The sequence below is a fragment of the Stegodyphus dumicola genome, chromosome 7 (genome assembly GCF_044657685.1).
Source record: "Stegodyphus dumicola isolate Sdum_Otavi_A_Nest chromosome 7, ASM4465768v1".
NCBI classification, from domain to species: domain Eukaryota; kingdom Metazoa; phylum Arthropoda; class Arachnida; order Araneae; family Eresidae; genus Stegodyphus; species Stegodyphus dumicola.
Window position 1 is genome coordinate 184,990,781 of NC_140774.1, and position 21,055 is coordinate 185,011,835.

At 33.9% G+C, this 21,055-nt stretch overlaps 1 protein-coding gene across 2 annotated transcripts in view; it reads right to left on the bottom strand.

Moving 5' to 3' along the window:
- LOC118196299 (uncharacterized) overlaps positions 1-21,055 on the bottom strand; it is a 175,850-nt gene that overhangs the window by 11,295 nt on the left and 143,500 nt on the right. For both annotated transcript variants that reach the window (XM_035367720.2, XM_035367719.2), the window contains 2 exons: positions 18,290-18,670; positions 14,211-14,460 (listed from right to left, as the gene is read on the bottom strand). In XM_035367720.2, the coding sequence (XP_035223611.1) occupies positions 14,211-14,460; positions 18,290-18,670 (631 nt within the window). The remainder of the gene's footprint in view (positions 1-14,210; positions 14,461-18,289; positions 18,671-21,055) is intronic.

Sequence of the window (21,055 nt, forward strand, 5' to 3'; positions counted from 1 at the left end):
TTTCATTACACTAATAAACTCACTTAAATTTTCTACGTATTTCGAGTTATTATTTTTACTTTGCGAAGTTATGTAACTGTTACGTGAGATTTATGTTTAACCCTCTGGCTGCTCATCCCACAATTTTCCACGGGCAACTCAAATGTAGCAAAATCTGCTCATACCGCGATTTCAGGGGCATGTGTTTTCCTTCCTTTATTAAGGAGCGCATCCCGTTTTTTTCCCCGTTTAACCACTGAAATAAATTACACTCATGTCCATAAATTAAGGATAATGCAAAATCAGGCAAAGGAAGAGTTAGAAGCAAAACAAATTTGACTTATTTGTAAAGCTTATTTATTAAACAAAAGGTAAAGAGCAAAAAAAGATGCTATATGTTTGATATTATTAAACAAATTAGCGATTTTTTCTCCCTGGAGCAAATTACAAAAAAACAATATTACATGTTTGGTATGATTGTTAATACATTGTATGTCTCCCAGACGATGCAATGCAGTCCGTACAACTGAGTATCAAATTATCGATCTGATCTTGGGGGATATTACACCACTCAAAATGCAATGCTCTCCGAAGTTCTGGTAGACATGTAGGAGGAGGTTGACGGGCGGCAACTCGTTGGCCAAGCATGTCCCACACGTGCTCTACTGGATTCAAGTCCGGTGAGAATGCTGGCCAGTCCATACGGGTGATATCCTCCGATTGAAGGCATTCGCTTACGATGTTTGGACGGTAAGGATGGGCGTTGTCATCCACAAACACAAATTGTGCGCCCATGGCGCCCAGAAACAAGCGTACATGTTGTTCCAGAATGACGTCCCGATAGATTTGGCTCGTCATGGTTCCAATTTGAACATGCAGGTCAGTTCTGGAACCCAGAATAATTCCATTTCAAACGAGCACTCCTGCACCACCGTAACGGTGTCGTTCAATGATGTTTTCTTGGTGGTAACGGGTACCTGGAGCTTTCCATATGAAAGTCCGGCGAGAATCAGACTGCAAGCTAAACCTGCACTCGTCGGAAAACATCACACAAGCACACTGTTGCGGTGTCCACAATGCATGCTCTCTACTCCAGGCTAACCGCAGGCGACAGTGAGTTGCAGTAAGTGGAACGCATCTGACAGGTCTACGAGCATATAGACCAATCTGCCCTAAGCGTCTGTACACGGTCTGCCTTGAAATTGTCGTACCAGTGGCTGAAGAGAGCTGATGAGACAGGTCTGAGGCTGTGCTCCGCCTGTTTCTTTTGGCAGTAACTGCCAAATACCGGTCCTCATTCGGCGTTGTAACTCTGCGGCGATCTGTGCTGTAACGTCTACTCACATTACCATCATCTTGGAATCGTTGCCAAAGCCTTGAGATGACACTCTGGGCAATTTCAAGTTCGTCATATACTTCCAGTTGGTTACGCCCACATTCCAGACGGCCGATAATTCTACCACGTAAAAAAATCATCCAAATGCATCCTTTGTGTCAACACTATTCGGTTATTGCACTGAAATGCTTATAAAGCGCCTGCGAACAATTTTACTTCTTTGCCTGTATTCTTTATATATAACTGTTTTACACTCTCATCATTGCGACGTACCATCGGTGTCATCTGGTTATTTTCTGAAATTTGCATATGATTCTTGCAGATGTGTATAGTGATTTTACAGGTGATATATTTATTTTAGAGTTCGATTTTGGCGTGACTCCAAATTATCCTTAATTTATGGACATGAGTGTATATACAGTATTAGACGTTTAGTTTACTATTTGGCCAACAGATATCGTTAGTTGTCCACTAAATTGCGGTGTTTGAAGGCACGTGGTATAACCGCTGAAACTCCACATTTTGCGCTTTTTTCTTACAGAAATGGCTGCTAGAAAACATTCAGCGATAATCTTGTTTCTTTAATTAAATTATTGAATTATTAATTAGATTAGTAATTAGATTGATTATTAATTAGATTTATTGAATCTGGTGCAAACACTGTGAAGTTGGACTTTGCCTTGAACCCTGTTTTGAACTCTATCATACTAAACTGCATTTCTAAGATATTTTTCCCTCAGTGTTTTATATTTCTTAAGAAGTGTTTAGAAACAAATACGTTATATTACATATTCAACGCAAATTGCTATAAGGGGACTCATACACCTTAAAACCCATAAGATCTTCCAATAGGTGACTGTTACAAGAATTGGGATAACTTATTTATTTTAAAAGCAATTACTACCAACTTTTTGCAGCTGACTACATAATATAGCTGCTTTCTGAAATAGCAATCAGAAAGTTTGTGTTGCCACAAATATTTTTATAATTTAATCCTCTTTGTGACAAAATTTTTCGTCATGTTTCCAACTTGCGCGCACAGTTTAAAACATTCTGTTCCGTAATTTATTTCCATATTTAATATATAGCTTTCATACCAAAAAACTACTGTGAACCAAAAATTCTAAGAATTTCATGTTAAATTTTTATTTTATTTGGAGTTGAGTTTATAAAATGTATTTTATTAAAAAAGTCTGTAATGTTTTCGTCCATCAAATTTTTTAATATTAAAATATTCATCAGATTTTAGGTTCAGTTAGAAAATACTACCCATGTAAAGAATTCCATCAAATTTCAAATATGTATCATTAGCCATTTTTAAGATATCACGCGCCCAAGGTGGAAACATGACGAAAACTTTTGTCACAAAGCGGATGAAATTACAAAAATATTTGTGACAACACACACTTTCTGGTTACTAGTTTCCAAAGCAGCTATGTTATGTAGTCAGCTGCAAAAAGTTGGAAGTAATTGTTTTTTTAAATAAATATAATATCTCAATTCTTGCAACAGTCACATATTCGAAGATCATAAGGGGTTTAAGGTGTATGAGCCACCTTAAATTTGATATATTTTACTTTTTATATTATGCAATAAATAGAAATTAACTGTAATTTGACTGAATTTTTTTTTTTTTTTTTTTTTTTTTTTTTTTTTTGGATAACATCTGAAATTGGTTTTTCTGGCAACTTAGTTTCTCATGATAAAAATCTATATAAAAAAGTAGTATTTTCTAGAAAAGAAACATGCATTTTTCAATTCTAAAATATATATAGATTTAAAATATGCAAAAAAAAAAATTACACAATATTTGAAGCGATTTCGGTCCACAAATTGAGCAGTCAGAGGGTTAAGAGCTTTTGTCAGGATAGATTTAAGAAACTAAGTTTTTGCATGCCAGTATATGATTCATCTCTCTAATACCACCTTCCAAGCAATTTTAAAAGTGGTAAACAAATAGTAGAGTGAATTTTAAAGAATGCATTTATTCTATTGTGGTTTATGCGCTGTCGGCGAAGTAGATTTAATTCAATCCAATAAGTTTAAATGAAATGCAGGAAAAAATGCGTATAATTTAATATTCCGTACAAGGAAGTCATGTGGTGTACACATCAGATTTTTTTATTTTTAATTTTACTTTTTCCTCCCTTTTTCCAGTTTTGGGTCTTCTGTGCAGATTACTTATTATGACATAAATTAGTTTTTAACTTAGTATTCATTTTCTTTGTATAGTACATATCCTACAAGAAAGTTACCTTACATTCTAACTATAAAAACTAAAGAAACCAAATATTTAACACATTTACATTTAATATATGTTAAGGAAAAAGATGTGCTCTATTCTCTAGTAGTCCATGCAAAAGCCACAAAAAATTATCGAAACATATATGGTGAACTAGAAAAGAAATTTCCTTTCTTCACTGACGCTTAGAACCATGAACGTATATGCTGAAATTATAGAATAACAACACAAAACATTTCTGAAAGTTATGCCATCTTCTGTTTGACTTCATACGTAACCATGCGAACAAGTAACTCTTAAAAACTTTCATCTTAAAACATGAACACCTAATAACACTAAAAGAAGATATTTGCAGATTCGCATAAGGCCGTCAAGAATAGCACTTCAAATAATTAACTTAAAATATGTTTCCATGTACCGAGTAGAATACTAATACCCTTCTGTAAATATCGATTGTTCTGAAGATTCTGGTCACGTTACTTTGACTGTTACTCAGAACTAAATCTGCTATGAAAGAGCCCCATAAATGGAAAAACAACAATCCTGAATGTAGTTGCCTTTTCTCTTTAAGTTTATGAGTGGTTTTGCTTTTATCGCGCAGTCTCGGTTTTCCGTTTATGTGCAATTTCGTTTATGGACAGCAAAAGATAAAGAAGCATATTCAGGGAAGAGAAAGAAATAATCGAGTCATCTGCTAGTAATAGAATGGTAAGGAAGTCGTAAAATTCCTTGTCAAGACGGGTATAAAGATGGATGCTCTCTCAGGAATTAAGAATGCTTCAAATGCGAAATGGTCAACAACAGTTAGGGTACGATACCCTACACTTCAATCCAATGACTTTAATAAAGATACACAACTGATAAATACTTGAATAACACAACTTAAATAATCAGACACACAACTTAAACTTACACACACAACTTAAATAACAGATAAATAACAGATAACACAACTTAAATAACAGATAACAGATAAATAACAGATAATAACAGATAATAACAGATAAATAACAGATAAATAACAGATAAATAACAGATAACACAACTTAAATAATCAGACACACAACTGATTTTTAGAGAATTGTCAGATAGTTGCTGAGAAATTATGTGCAGTTAATGGATTTCATGAATCCATAGATATGATTAATATAATTCGGAAAAAAAATTGAATAATTTTATGCAAAGTATGCACATACAAGTATTACGTGTATACAAGTGCCTCAGTTTTATTATCCCAAAGTGGCGTTAGATGCAAACGACTATTAGTCTCAAAACGGCATTTTGCGTCGTTTCACTTTCTGCGTTGGTTCTCTTTTCAAACTGTTGCCACCAAATGTTATCGCCATGTATTATATTCAAAGAAACTAAATAATGAAGAATCCGTATGAATGTATAACTGTTTCTCGCACTGTGAAAAAAACAACGGTACCTAGAGCCATCAAACTTTGAATAACGTAGATGGGAACTTGGAAGGCCGAATTTTGAATTTCGAATTTGTTCTATTATCTATTTAAAATTTTGTAAATCTGTAACAAATTTTTGATTAACAAACTCAACGATTTCAAAGCGAGCAATGGCAACAGTGTACACACACACATACAAAAAAAAAAAAAACTTTTTTTTAATCTCCAGCGCGCGAGACTGTGTATCGGAAATTCTAAAGATATACTGTTTTTAAATATTTTGTGACATGACTGTTGAATTGAATTTTATCGGGACTCGGTACCCCAAAATTCAATGAAATTACCGATTTTTAAATTTTTTGCTGAAAAAGTACCTTAATACACTTACTACACTGAAGAGGAATTTTGAAATGATCTGACGATAATAAATGCTATAAAAAGGTTTTTAAAATTTTGGCACCCCTTTAAATTCCACACCCCCTCAGTGTTTATTTATTTATTTTTTTACTTCTTAATTTTTTCAGTAACTTACTAAAAATCAGTGTAAATGAAGAGGAGTGTAATTAAATATGACTCCAACTATCAAAAAACTCTATTTATGCGTATATACTGATTTATTTAAATACAATTAAATTGGAAAAAAAAATTTTTTCACCTTTAAACTGGCAAGTTTATATATTTATACTGAGCTCAGTAAATAATTTTACATGTATTATCAGTCAACAAAAATGCTATGTTTATTCAAAAGTTGAAATTATCTGTGATTAGATACGAACAGAAAGAGGTGGTGTAATGAAAGTGATCAAATTTCTGACCGTAGCATTATCGAAATAGTGCTGGAACTAACATTAAACTTTTTAATTAATTAAAATGCACATAAATTAATTTAAAATGGAATTTATATACGAGAACAAATGGCTAAAATAAGAGAAGAAATCACATAAGCTGCTGAGTGGTTTTAAATAAAATTTTTTATGTCCGTTAAAATTTCAAATTTTGCTTTTTAAAAAATGAATAAAACGACAAATTAATGTTATTAATAATGATTATAACCGTTTTAGAAAATATATTATAATTAATTCATGCATTAAAATTGTTTTGAGCGTGTTTTAAAAAACAAAAACAGGTAAAGGAAAATTCTACTTGCATTTTATGATATTTTTGCAATATTTCTAGCCAGATAAGGTTTTAAACAAAAGCTTGTAATTTATATTCATATTAATCAATTGAGCAGTACTAAGTTTTATTATAAATATATATATGTATTGAAATTCAGTAATAAAATTTTTAAGAAATTGGAAATGATTTAATGACCGTCCAGACAGTTTGCATTCTTTAAACTGCGATTTCTCAGTTTGCAATTTTCTAATATATCCTTTTACTTAAAGTGCTACAACTTGTTCAGATATGGACCAAATTATTTAATACATTTACTGCTTATTTAAAATTATATACTAAATAGAATGGGATTTGAAAAATAGTGAAAAGAAAAATTATTGGAAGTAAAAATGTTACTGAAATCATATTTTTTTTTAATTTTTATATAAAAATGTGCTTTTTATTTTTTTTCTTAGAAACTAATTCATTAATTGAAAAATCGATCCGTAAAGTTATTAAGAATATTATGAATACAATAAAAAAATTTGAAGCAAAAATATTAAAAATTGGGGAAGAAGAAAGAATTTTTAATTGTTGAATTTTTTTAAAAAAAATTCAAATTAAACAAAAATTAATAGCAAAAAAAATTTTTTTCAGCTTAAAACCATTTTATCTCATAAAATCACTTAATATTATTCATAAAAAGTAGTTGAAAGTGTTTAAATAAAAAAAATCATTCAAAAGGTACCGAGTCCCCTTAAGTGCGAAGAACATGATATTTAATAAATAAAGATAACACACAAAACGTTAAAAAAACAGACCTTTTGGGCGTAATATAATAGCTGAAAGCTCTCAGATTTTTTTTAAAGTATTCTTCATATATTCAAAATATTCACAGTTTTACCCTGTACTGATGAAACACTGAACCTAGTTGCTTTATTTAAAATGATCTTTCTGGAACTGACTCGAGTAATAAGATAACATGCAAAGATAAATGATGTTTCAGTTTTTATACTTTCACTAAGGACAATTATAATTTCATCAATTACTTTGCGATTCGAAAACATTGCACATGCTCTGTTTATGATTTTGCAGTTAGCGTCAGTCAGCGTAAAGAATTTTTTATATTTGTAAAACCATCATATTCATTATAAAAAATAAAAATCAAGAAGTTTTAACTCTCGCACGACACAAAACCACCGAGATAGTTAATTTCACAGTTTTGGATATTTGTCGCCATTTTCAATTTGCGTTGAGGAGCAAATGGATAAATAAATCAGAAAAATTCGATGTTGATTTTTCGCCTTATATGTCATTAGTGATACACTTTTGGAATTTACTAGCGTGTAACATTTTCAATTTATGATTTTGTTACAGCAGGTATGCCGAAATATTTTTCTCACGAGTAATTTATAATTTTTCGAACGCTTTAACTAGGTTATTAATGTTATCAAGAAGTTTTATTGCTTTTAAATAATAACATAATAATCATGAAAAAATTCATTAAACTAGAAATACTTTCAATTTTTCCTTTTTTTGCAAATAACCTAACGAACTGGCTATGTGTCAGTACTGAAGACTCCTAATGTTTCGTAGAACACGAAATTTTTTTAATTTTGTGAATAAGATTCCCTTTTCGGAAAACATTACATTGATGCAGTTGTTGTCGTGTCTATGATAAAGCCTACTCAAATAGTCCCATGGGCGAAGATCACACCCTGGCAATCTGCAAAATGTTATCATCATAGCGGTCCGGTCTCTTAAAATACACCCCAATTTTAAGCAACACAAGCAAGGATGGCCGGATAATTAAAAATTTGTGCCGATGTCAGTTCTGTGTCCGGAGAGTTATTCCAGTTCCTGTAGGTTTTTCTACCCTCTTTGTCAATTTTCAATCCTCAGTGATGGCCATTTCTAAGCTTGACAATGGTTTTAGTTATAAGTCTATCTTCAGTGATGTTATGGAGATGGTGGTTTATTTGAATTGAAATTTCCATCAATCTGTATTTGGCCATGGCATTTTCATCCAAAAGGGTGACATTTAATAGGGGGACAGGAAAGTAATGTCGTTTCTGCGCATGTCGACAACAACATGCTAAGGGCAGAAGTGAAAGCAAATCCATGTCAAACACTTTTAACCAACCTTGGTCGACCATCCAAGAACATTTAAAGCAGAATGGAAAAATAAGCAAGGCAGGTGTTTGAGTCCCCCATAATCTATCCGAAAAGAACAAAGCCAACCGATCCATCACATGCAACGTATTGCTTCAACGGCACCATACATAACCGTTTTTTGATCGTTTGATTAGTGGAGACAAAAAAAATAAGTCCTATATGATAATCCAAAACTCAAAAGGCAATTTTAATAGGGGTTACAAAGGGTTTACATCCCAAAAAGGCGCTTCTGTGTGTTTGATGGAGTATTCGCGGAATTGTTCATTTTGAATTGCTGAAACCTGCACAAACTGTTAATGCAGACCTTTATTGTGAACAATTGGATTGAGTGAACCAATCTTTAATCGAAAAATATCAATTGTCAACAGAAAAGGCGTCATTCTGCAACACGACAATGCAAGACCGCAAGGTGCAAGACGAACACTGGAAAAAATTAATTAATTGGGGGGGGATGTACTGTCATACTCACCCCCCATACTCGGCCGATATCGCAGCATTGGATTTCCATTAATTCGGATCCCTATAACATTTTCTTAAAGGCAAAAAATTTGAAAATTTGGATAATGTCCAAAAAAGTCTTCTCGAGATATTTTACTCAAAAACCAATTGATTTTTATCGGTCCGGGATTAAAAATCTGCAAATAAGATGGCAAAAGGTTATTGATAACTAGGGTGATTATATTATTGATTAAAAATAAAAACTTGTTAAAAATGTATTCGTTTGAATTTAATGTAAGAAAGCGACATTACTTTCCGGTCCCCCTGTTACATTACATTATTGTTGAGATTTCGAGAGCCTCTTTTGCCATTTTATCTGCGTTCTTGTTACTTGTGATGTTAACGTGCGCTGGCAACCATTGAACAATGCAGACCTTATTTAACTTTCGACGCTCGTTTAGACGAAAGGGGATCCCTTTGGTGGTCCGGGAGCTTCCATCCAGGATTGCCTTTGAGTCACTAAAGACAGCGATTCATTTTACTTGCTCAGAAATGGGAAAGGATCTGTAGTGTCAGAAACTCGCAAGTGTAATTAGAGACTATGGCTCAAGCGCCAGTTTTGTGTTGATAAGTAGTATCACCTGGGGTAGTCAGAAATACTGCAGGACCTCTGTTACTGACCGTCCCATCTCATGAACCATCTGTATAAGCGTATACAAAGTCCTCTTCGGGATACTGTTCAACGGTCCTGATCCCTTTAATTAATCAACCACTTTAATGATATCAACCAATTCCTTTTCATTGCAGGGCTCTAGTGTACTAGAGCCCTGCAATGAATACTGTTTTAGAGTTTATAGGATTACATTGATCAATAGTTCTTATGATAATCAGCAGAGAAATGCTCATCACTTCATGAATTAACATCAGAAGCTTTTCTAAAATGATATTTTATTTTTAGTTGCAAATGCGCAAATGGAAACATAGCCTTCTTCAATTTGGGTACAGCCCCTAAATATGGTATTTTACTTTAAATTGAAATATCTCGAGAAAGTTTTTTTTTTTTTTTTTTTTTTTTTTTGAGGGGGGTATGACAAACGCATTTTTTGCTTTCCTTTTTCTATAACGAAAATAAAATTTTCTGAGCATAAATACAGGAAACAGGATGAACATATGAAATTAAATTTCGTATGCTTATAAAATTGTTTTTTTTTCATTTAAAAACACCAAAATCTAAACATTTGCAACATTTAAAACACTTCTGTAAGTAAAAGTACGGTGTATGTCTACGATTAACAATAGTGAAAATACAGGCTGAACACAGTGTATACTACTGAACATATATTTATATATACGTTTAAAAAAATTATGTTAAAATTGTAGAAAAAGTAAAATCCGATTACTTATTAAATTAACATAAATGCATCAATTCATAAAAACTTATTAATCTTCTTCAATGTAAGTACTAAACTAGATCTCTCTGTTATTTATAAAACTTTTTCATTTGTAACCAAACCATTAATCAACCACTTTAATGTAAGGCATTAAACTCCATATTTAAGGCATTCCATATTTAACGCATTAAAACATTATATAATTTAAGGCATTAAACTTGGAATAGATGTTAATCCGTCGCGTATATTAAAGTTTTTGCCTCTCGGATTTGTAAGATTCAGTTTCATTTGTAACCAAGCCAATGTATTATTTTTACGAGATTTAACTTGAGGTAAATATTGGCCTCTGGCGGTATTAATGTCTCACAAAACCAAGCAAGTGCTTATACGCTCTTAGATAAGAAAAACGACACACGAAGAAGGAGTTGTCCGAATAGGACGGAAATCGGTAGAAGTGATGTACATGTACAGAAAAACAAATGATTACAGCTTGAGAAAAATTGGATGACTTATTGAAGTGATAGAGCTTCACAAAGTGAAAAAGTCAGTAACGCGTTTGTCCCCCTCTGACTTTTAGGTGTGTGTGTGTGTGTGATTATGGCAAAGCCTCGAGGGATATCCGCCTAAGGGGAGGGATGCCTTCGTGGAGGACTTTCTGGGAAACTGGCTCGTATACACGTTACACATGGGGAAAACCACGAAAACACCCATGCAGTCAGCCCGTTCGCGGGATTCGAACCTCGGACCGAACTACCAGTGTTCAGCGACTTTACCGCTCGGCCGCTGGTGGTCCCCTGGCTTTTAGCAAAGCAGTTATTCGGCTTGGCATCGGTTAATAGAGGTTGCGGATGTCCTCCTGAGGGATATCGTGCCCAAATTCTGTCCAACTGGCGCGTTAGATCGTCAACATCCCGAGCAGGTTGGTGGGCCCTGACCATATTGCTCCAAACGTGCACTAAGGCGAGCAGTAGAAACATGTGCAGTGTGGGGGGGGGCAGGCATTAACTTGCTGAAATGTAAGCCCAGGGTGACGTGACATGAAGGGCAGCACAACGGGCCTTAGAACTTCGTCGACGTACCGCTGTGCTGTAAGGTTGCGACGGATGATAACCAAAGGGAACCTACTATGAAATGAAATGGCACCCCAGATCATCACTCTTAGTTGTCGGCCGGAGTGATGACCTAAGAGTGAGTGTAGGTTAATAAGCTGTACATACACATAGATGTGTCAAAAAATATTTTTTAAATATCTGATGTGGACACCACGTGACTTCCTTGCCTGGCCTATTGAATTATATGCATTTTTTACTGCCATTCATTTAAACTCATTTCTTCGAATTTCTCTAGAGATATATTTCTTATTTAATCAATTCATTTATCACTCCGCGATAAGTTAAAAATATATAAAAATTAAGCATTGTAAAATACAAAAAAAAAAAAAAAAAAAAACTAAAACACCGAATACAGTTCACTAAAGTTTAAAAACAATTCCAATTTAAATCAGATTTTCTACGTTAACAGAAGCATTTCGATCAATGGGCGTAAAGAAAAACTTTCCGTTCATGAAACTTCCACTCCCGCTTGCAAAAAAAAAAAAAAAAAAAAAAAAAAAAAAAAAAAAAACTAATTCTATACACTAAATGACTTAATTCACTATTTTACTAAGAGTTTCAAATGTAAACAAAAGGTACCCTTGTTAGGCCTAACACCACTTTTAAATTATTAATAATTTCCCGACTATCGCGTGCAGATTAACTGCAGGCATAAAAACCTTAACCGGAACAAAAGAACAACAAAATTCAATCACTTTTAAAGCCACAAATACACAATTTAAAAATATATAAAAATTTAAAAATTGTTCATGAAGTCGGGTAAGACGATGAGAATATATGCTTTTGCCCGACCGATTGCAGTAAGAATCGGAGATGCGTTACTACATTTTACATAGTCTCGCACACAAAATTTTCAATGTTCTACAACTAATTGTTTTTGAGTTACGCAAGGTACATCTCGCATACGTACAAATGACACGAAAACTTTTTTTCTGAATCTATTTTATATTCATTTTACGATCCATTTGGGGGGGAATAGTCCTTTGTTCTAACTTCACGTGCTGACTTTATGCAAAAAAGGTCATCCAATTGGATTCAAAAACAATTAAAATTGATATTGCCATTGAAATATGATACCCGAAATATTTCACCATTGCAATACTTTACTTCGTACAAAGAAGTAAAAATATTTATGTATATGTATGTAATAATAAAATTCCATAGTCAAGAATACACTTAAAATTCTAACTGTATGTTCTTCTCATTTTTAATGGCGACGTTCTCTTATTTGAAAGTACGTGGAATTAAATCCACAGCCCCGTAGTCAAATTGTTTTTCCCGCCTTTTCTACACGTACAGTTTTAGAATGTTCTGGAAATATTTAAAGCGAACTGAATTGGCTGACGAGGCTGACGTCATTTCTTGGAAGCTCCGCCTTTCCAGAGGCTATAAAAGAACTCGCAAAAGGAATATCGGGGCTTTTTCTTAAATGTCACGATGCAGTAAACTTCATACAAAAAGTTATTAGTAATTCTTTTTATTTACTCCGGATATCTGATTTTTTGTAACTGCTATTTCTCCTGAATAATAATAAATGGATCCTGTTTTTTAAACTTCTAATTATTTAAACTACGTCTAATTATTCAAGTCTAATTATTTAATACGTCTAATTATTTAATTATTTAATATGTCTAATTATTTTATTAATATGTCTATTATTTAATAGTCTAATTATTTAATATGTCTAATTATTAATACGTCTAATTATTTAAGCTACGACTAAAGCTGATACATCACAAGGATATATCGTACATATAGTTCTTATTCTTGAGATTGACCGTAGCTGAGTATTGACTAGATACCACCATTCAGATTATTTTACTCTGATGTTCATGTAGTTTATTTACAAAGTTGTTCAACTATAACTCAATGAAAGTATGGCATATAATATGGTGAAACTATGACATATGTGTGAATTTACGGCCCTTCGCTTAATAGCTTATAACAGAAAATAAACTCTTATAAAATTTTGATTTAGAGAAAGCTACTATCTTCTGTAAAATAGAGTTATTTCCAACAGAAAGCTTAATTCTTATCTACGTCTTTCGTAAAAATAAATTTCTTATTCTCTTTGCAAACATTCTTTAGACAAGCGGCAATTTTTCTCTGCAAAAGAATGGTTTTCTGTAATGTTACTTTCTTTCTCCTCCCCCCCCCCACTGAAAGAATTTTCTTTCTAAAAATACAATTTCCTACTGTCAATAAAAATAAAATAAAATAAAAAGAAGAAAAATACAGTTCTTTTTTTTTTTTTTTCGATAAAAAAGTTTATACAGGCGGACCCGATTCTAAATGATTCATTTTATAGGCTCTATTCATTTATAACCAGAATTCGTACAAGGTCAAACTTTAATGGTTCGTCACTTTCAGGATTGATTAAAAAGTGACGTATTACGACGGGAACTTTTAGAGCTGAGGGGAAAAAAAATTTAAATTGACTTTCAAGACCTTTTTTAGTGAGCTCAAAATTTAATTCAGAGAAAGGGAAAAAAAATAATTGAACTTTTTATTTTTTTAAAACATTGATGTCGGTTTGATTTCGATTCCACGTCAAAATGACACAGTTATCCAGAATTTAAAGACTAATTTCACAGAAGATTAACGATAAATGTTAGCTAAAATTCTCAAAACTTTTTTAAAGAAGTACTTTTCATAAAAGATAAATAAATAATTTGAGGGTGATATATAAGTATATACACATCGTATGTATTCACTTTTTAAGCTTTTTAAGAATCATCTATTTTTTCCACGAAGTTGTTTCTTGCCTTTTACTTACATAATTTATTTACTGAAATTTTTTAAAAATGGCTTCTGAAGCTTCGCCATGGATTACATCTTCGGTGGTTATAAATATTCGATTTTTCCCTGGGTAATACTTTACTTTCCCGGTTTATAATAACAGCCTTAGCAGTAGGCTTCATTCTAGCACATATCCTAGTTTATAAAGAAGCAATATTGTATAAAACATACACTACATTCTCCATTTTCCAAAACGTGAGTTCTTATAGCTACTGTTATGGTAAAAACTGCTTTTACCTATTACTTCACTTCTGAGCTTAGCTGCCAGAGATTTCCTGAAGGCTAATGTCTGAGGGTCGACGTCAGTACTTTCTTCGCGTAATATCTTTCGTGCAGCTCGTGCAGATTTGGGTCTGGCTTGGGCAATCACTTCTTCGTTCTGGGACAGTCTGCGAGCACGTTCTTGGCGTTTCATGGCTAAAATTCTATCTCTTTGTTGACGTAAATAGTTCTGTCGACGTTCTAGTTCCAAAGGAGATACCGCTGCCTAGAATTATAACATAATTTCTAAGATCTGTGATTCTGGCAATAATGTTCGAAAATCAAATAAGAAAATAACTACTGTACGAGAACTTACAGAATTAAAAATAGTCTTTAGGAGGGAAAATAAAATTCGAAAATTGAAATTTACTTTTTTTTTTTTTTTTTTTTTTTTTTTTTTTTTTTTTTTTAATGTCAACCAGTACACATTTACAAGTAAGGAAATTATTGTTTTCGGTCCAAAAATTTGATAGTAAGTTTTCAGTGAAGTAGGATCTTCAAAATATATTTTTACTATCTTTACAATGATGTCTGTATGCCCGTCTGTCAGTGTGTATATCTGTGAACGTTTTTTTTTCGTCCACGATAGCTCTTATACGAAATTTCCAAAATTTTCTGTTTTCCGTATTTAAGCTTTTTTGGGTATTTAAGCATTCATACACTAAAAAGGATCCGAACAAGCAAAAGTATCCGCACAACCCCTAAAGAAGTGGATTTGACAGGTGACAACTGAAAGCTATAAAAGTGTTGGTAGTGATTTGTCAGTTCCATACGTGACCTCTCATTCGGACTTAAGCTGTGTTTCGGCACTGAATTTCAATTACCGTATATACCCACGTATAAGTCGAGATATTTTGGACAAAAAAAAGACTTCAAAGTGGGGGGTCGACTTATACGCGGGGCCATAAAAAATTAAAAGAATCGGAAGTTCAAAAATGCCTTTATATAATGCAGTTGGTTTCTTCCCGCACTCAAATTGGACGACTTATCAAATAAGTCACTTGCTTGAAGTAATTTCATGACTTAAATTATGTGACGAACAAATCACAGAGTTTCATACTTTAACTAGAGTAAGTTTCGATGAAACCAAAGAATTTTCGGCTCCCGAACAACCGATCAATATCGAGCAATAAAAGTTTCGCCAACACGCCAAGAAAAGAGAAATGCAGATAGTTTTTACGTACGTATAAGTCTTTATAATAGTTATTGTTCATTCATGAAATACTTTTGTTAACAGGCGTATACGTCAAAATTAAAAAAAAAAATAGCCCACGCAATAACTGAACAGTTTTGAATATTTATTTTAACTTTTAAAAAGGGAAAATGCAGATAGATTTTACGTACATGAATCTTTTCCGGAACAAATTCTAGAAGGTTACTATATACGATCATTTTTCCGCAATTATCCTGCGTTTTGGATATGTTGGCCAATGACGACAGAAGAGTTCTATGAAATGTTTGGCGAATCTGACCATGAATCGGACGTTGAAGGATTTTGATTTTGCTTATTTACCAAAGTATTTTTTATCGTATATTTACTTTTTTTTTTCTCAGATGATTTTGAATAAATGTAGTACTTAAAAAACATTTTTCGAAGTTTCTCGATCGATTTCGGAAGTGGGGGGTCCACTTATACGCGGGTTTCTTATTTTCTACGAATTTTTTATGTCGAAGTAGGGGGGTCGACTTATACGCGGGTATGTACGGTATTATTGTATATATGTGAATAGCAGGAGTGCTGCAACTCAACTCGAGTATCTCGCGTGAGACGAAAGATGGAAGCGAAGGAGAACAGCTATGCTTTCGACTAAGATGTAATGATTTTATCAACGAAGATGTAACCTTTCAATCATCATTATTTTTTTCATTTGTAAATAGTTACTAATTTAGCTCCGGCAATACCTGAATAGAATAATTTAGTCACCTAGATGTGTGTCGTCAGCTTAGAAATCCTCTAGACGTTGAGTTTACATATATGTATATAATCTATATTTAATCAAGAAATCTCTTGCCATTAATATTTATTTTATGATTACTAATATGCAAACTCTCCACCTCACGATGACTCAAACCTATAGTGACATTGTAGTCACTCTCTTTCCATCTTAAAATCCTGTCCTCTGGACTTGTTCAACGATGTTTTTTACTTTCACGGAACACCTAGATTACAGCAACTGGCAAAAAGCCTGCAATCCATGTAGGTTATGCCCAGTATATAGAGAAAAATGGAATGGGATAGAACTCAGTTTACTAAGAAGTCTCATGGAACAGCAATCAAGCTCTCTGTTTTCTTCGCGTCTTTGACACGAAACGACGACAGAAGAAGCATTTATAAAAGTAAACCATTCTTTCAACATGAAAGGTTACTATCAGATGATTTCGTTCTAATGCAAACACGATGATATGCTTACTTCGCCAGCGTTTTGTGCACTGTCAGCTCTTTTGTAATAACTCTCGGAGGTGTATGAAATGTGGCAAAGACCATCTTACCCACACCTGTAATTTACGCAATGAAGATAAACCGACCTGTTTTATACGTAAACAGAGTTATGTTTCTTCTTATAAAGGTTCTGATTTTTATCCTAAAATTTGCCCAAGAAACTTTGAAGCTAAATCAACAGCAGTGTTGGCTCAAAATTCTGCTAAGAAGGCTCCTGAGACGATGGACTCTAACCCTGTGAAAGAATTATTTTCTGGAACTGGATTTTTCAGTAGATTACTGAACTTTTTAAGAAGAGGAAGTTGCAAGAAGAAAAATTACAGCTTGCACTGTATTTTATTAATATGCTTGAAAATCTGAGATTCTCTTTTCAGGTTTTTCAGAACGATGAATGGACTAATTCTCCCAGGGCATGATAGATGGCGCCACTTATCGAGCTACGTTTCTATAGCTTCACGATCGACTTTTTCTCTCATGCCAGTTATATTTTAATTCCCCTTTCTTCAACATCATGGTATATATTTTCTACTAATGAATTTTTCCACTTTCAGTGCTGTAGAGCACTCTACTTCATGATAACCGGCAAAAAGCTTGCTAAAATTGCAAGCTAGGCGCGGTATACAGTGGAAACTGGAATTGGAATTGTCAGGTCCAGGCGGTTTAGTGGTTCCGACTGGTATACCAAGGGACCCGGGTTCAAATCCAGGAGAAGGTAATGGTGGTAAACGTCCGTCCCTTCATAGGAGGCAAAGGTGACCTACCTGTTAGGTGGCTCCATAATAAGATGACCACCACTTCTGCTTTTAATTGTGGTCCAGCCGAAGTCAGCTAAATGGGCCATTGGAAAGACATCGCAACTCCCCGTGAGTAAAAATCACTCAAAAGTGCAGTGCTCAAAAGTTCTCATCTCTAGAGCATTATCCACATCTTTGGAACGATTTAGAATGCAGACTACGTAGCCAGCCAGCTAAGTCGCCCATTTAATGGAAACAGCTGTTTCGATTTTGGGTGAAACTGAAGTATCGACTGTTGTACTTAAGCCGACAATACTTGCAACAACCGGCAGTGGTACTTAAGGCCCATAACAGTTTTTAATAAAGTTTTCAATTTTAATATTTAAGACTTTTGGAGAAAACCTATTAGATTGCTGAATGTTGTACATCTCGCCAACCTATATCTATAGGTAATGGAGATAATGTTTTCTAGTAATGGAGATAATGTTTTGTAGTGAATTCTCAGTCAATAAGCACGAATTAGAGTCCCCAAAACGTAATTTTACTATTTTTACAATGATTTCTGTCTGCGTGTATGCATGCAACGATCTTTTCATCTATCATTGCTCTTACATCAAACGTCTAAAAAAAAAAATTTTTTTTTTTTTTTTTTTTTTTTTTTTTTGTATTTAAGCTTTCTAAATTCATAAAAAAGAGCAAATTAAGTTCCGGTAAAATTAGACAACCGGAAGTAAAATTTTACTTGAAGCCCATAGCAGTTTTCAGTAAAAAAACTATATGAAATATAGTCAATTCGTTTCGGACCGCGATGTTTTCATACTGCGACCTACAAAAACATGTGCTACTAAATAAGAATTCCCTTCAAAAAAAAAAATTTTTACCTGCGCTTGGACGTACACTGTAGAATCGCCTTCTGACCAAGGTCGATCATCGTATGTCTTCAATGGCGGTAGTGTCTTAGGTGGGTTAGGATCACCAGATGGAAGATTATCAGAAGCAGATAATTTTGAATTTGCTAAAAAACTATTGGTGTCTTCCGGATTTCCAATGTTACTTTCTTCTGTAGGTTTCTCCGAGTTTTCTTCCGTTTGAGTAGGACTTGAAGGATCTTCAGAATTAATTTCCTCCTCGGGTTCTTCTTTTGAGTCTTCATGTTTTCCATTTTCTATAACTGGTTTATTTTCAGTGATAGTTTCAACTGATTTTAATGGCGATTCAGAATTTTTTTCTTGCACCGATTCTTTCACAGCTTGTTTCATTGCCTGGTTCATGAAAAAGAGTGAAAAAGTTTATTGGTATTACTTGTTATATATACATGAAGACTAAATAAAGAACCAAAATACATTTGCGTTTATTGTTGTATTAGCTCGTGCAGTGCAGCCAAAGTTCCCTTTTTAATTCATTGTTACCTTGACATATGCCATTTCTGGATGACACTGCATTTTGCTTGGCAGAATTTTGCAGCGACGGACGCCGTAAAAGAAATCCCAAGCCCGCAAAAGAATGGAAGTTTTACCAGAAACAAAAACAGAGGAGTTGTCAAGACATTAGGCTGTTATTTTGAAGCAGGAGTACACGAAAATTTAGCAGTGCCCTCACCGGATCTCGAACTGGACCTCTCGGATACGCGCCGAGTGTGCTAACATCACGAAGGCATGCTAAAAGGACTAAAAGGAGGGATAAAGTGTATACTTCCCCTTTCAAAGGGCGACTGGGGATTAAGAGACCCAATCGCCAAATCCTTTTGGTGAAGAATCATCATTCACCGCCTTTCAGTTCGGGCGCCACTGTAGAGTCATTAGGTTACTTTGAAACAGAGACATAAAAAATTAGCAATGCCCTCTCCAGGACTCGAACCTCGAATACGCGCCTAGTGTGCTATCCGTTACACCATGAAGGCATGCAGAAAGCAGAGGGCAGAATTGGTACTTACCTGTAGAGGTTCGACTAATAAAAACTCAAGATATGTATATTTCAATTTAATCACAGAACATGACGATATAAAAGACGCGTGCTGCAACTCGGAATTTTATCTTTTGCATTTAATAAACAAATTCAGCTATTTAAAAGAAATGTGTTGTCTCTGCCTAATTTAAAATACTTTTATCTTCCACGGGGCAATGTTTTGTCGTTCAGAAAATCGCAAGATATTAATTTATCTATAAAATTTATCCTGTTATTAATTAACAAACTAAGCGATTTATAAGCAACAAGCACACACTCATTTCAGTTATTATTATTTACTAATTGGGTTCATGAAATGACACTAAATACATTCATTAAAATCATTTAAAAAGAGTGTCCGTTTTTGTTTTTTCTGTGAGTGTAATGCTCCAAATCTGCAGTTTTATGCCATCTCGAAGAAAGTTTGCACATTTGACCTTCAGAACAAGAGAAAGCTCACTAACTACATTAGGTTTCAAAGAAAAAAAACCACTCCACAGAGGTTATACTCCAGGTGTTTATATTAGAAGGTTGTGCTTTTGTCATTTATGTCTGGTTCACGTCGCTAATATTTAAAATTTTTAATCATTTGCTAGTATTGAAACAAGCTAAGCAAGGAACTTATATTTGTTTACAAAAAATAAATATTAATATTTCTACACAATCTCAATTTTGAAATCACGTCGCCGTTGTTGCATTCTCGCTATCAGCTCTTAATAAAACCGTTAAATGACGCTGTGTTCGTTTCTCTTTAAAACATTGTAGAACTTTCCATACCATTGTAAAACACTTAAAGCAGAATTATGTGTTTCTCAAATTTATTTGTTTATCTAATTTATTCGAATTTAAGTGTCATCTCTCTATCCGTTTTATAGAATATTTTGAAAACGGTGAAGAAATCAGTCAAAATAGATAGATATCCCCCCCAGAAAGATTGTCGTTTTGGAAAAGGAACAAAACTGATAAAATACAGTTTCTTAATAAAACCATCATATGGCGCTGTGTTACTTCTACAGTGTTCTACAGTTTCATTTCAGCTTTGTAAAAGTTTGCACAATTCGCCTTGAATCAAAATATGAGGAAATCACTGCCCGCTTGAGATTTCGAAAAACCTACTCCCATCCCCCTCAATGAAGCCTTTTCACACCATGCGTTGAGCCAGTAATTCCGCTAGTTCACATGCATATATATATATACAATCTTAGACAAAAAAAAAAAAAAAAAAAAAAAAAAAAAAAACGACGCACCGAGAAGATATAAAGCAAATTGGACACAAACTGATATGCATACAGGTTTCGACGGAAAATACAAAATTTTACATTATGGCTGCCAATGAATGAACGGTTGTCGCCACAGCGCATTTGATCTGCGCAACTGGCAGGTTATTTAAGAGGAGAAATTACGATTCCAGGTCATAAATTCTTCACAAATTTCATTCCGTGTACTCTGGTAGACAGTAACTATGCCTCGCATACAGGTGCCCGAACAATATGCGCAGATTTCAGAATTTGAGAGAGGTCGTGTAGTTGGCTTCAAAGAAACCGGTTGGTCTTATAGGCGAATAGCTCAACATTTGAGCAGGAGCGATGTCACTATTAGACGATGTTGGCAGGGATGGGTAAACCATGGCCGCATACAGCGTCAGGAAGGAAGCGGTAGGCCTAAGAGAAACGACAGAAAGTGAAGACCCAGCAATCGTCAGA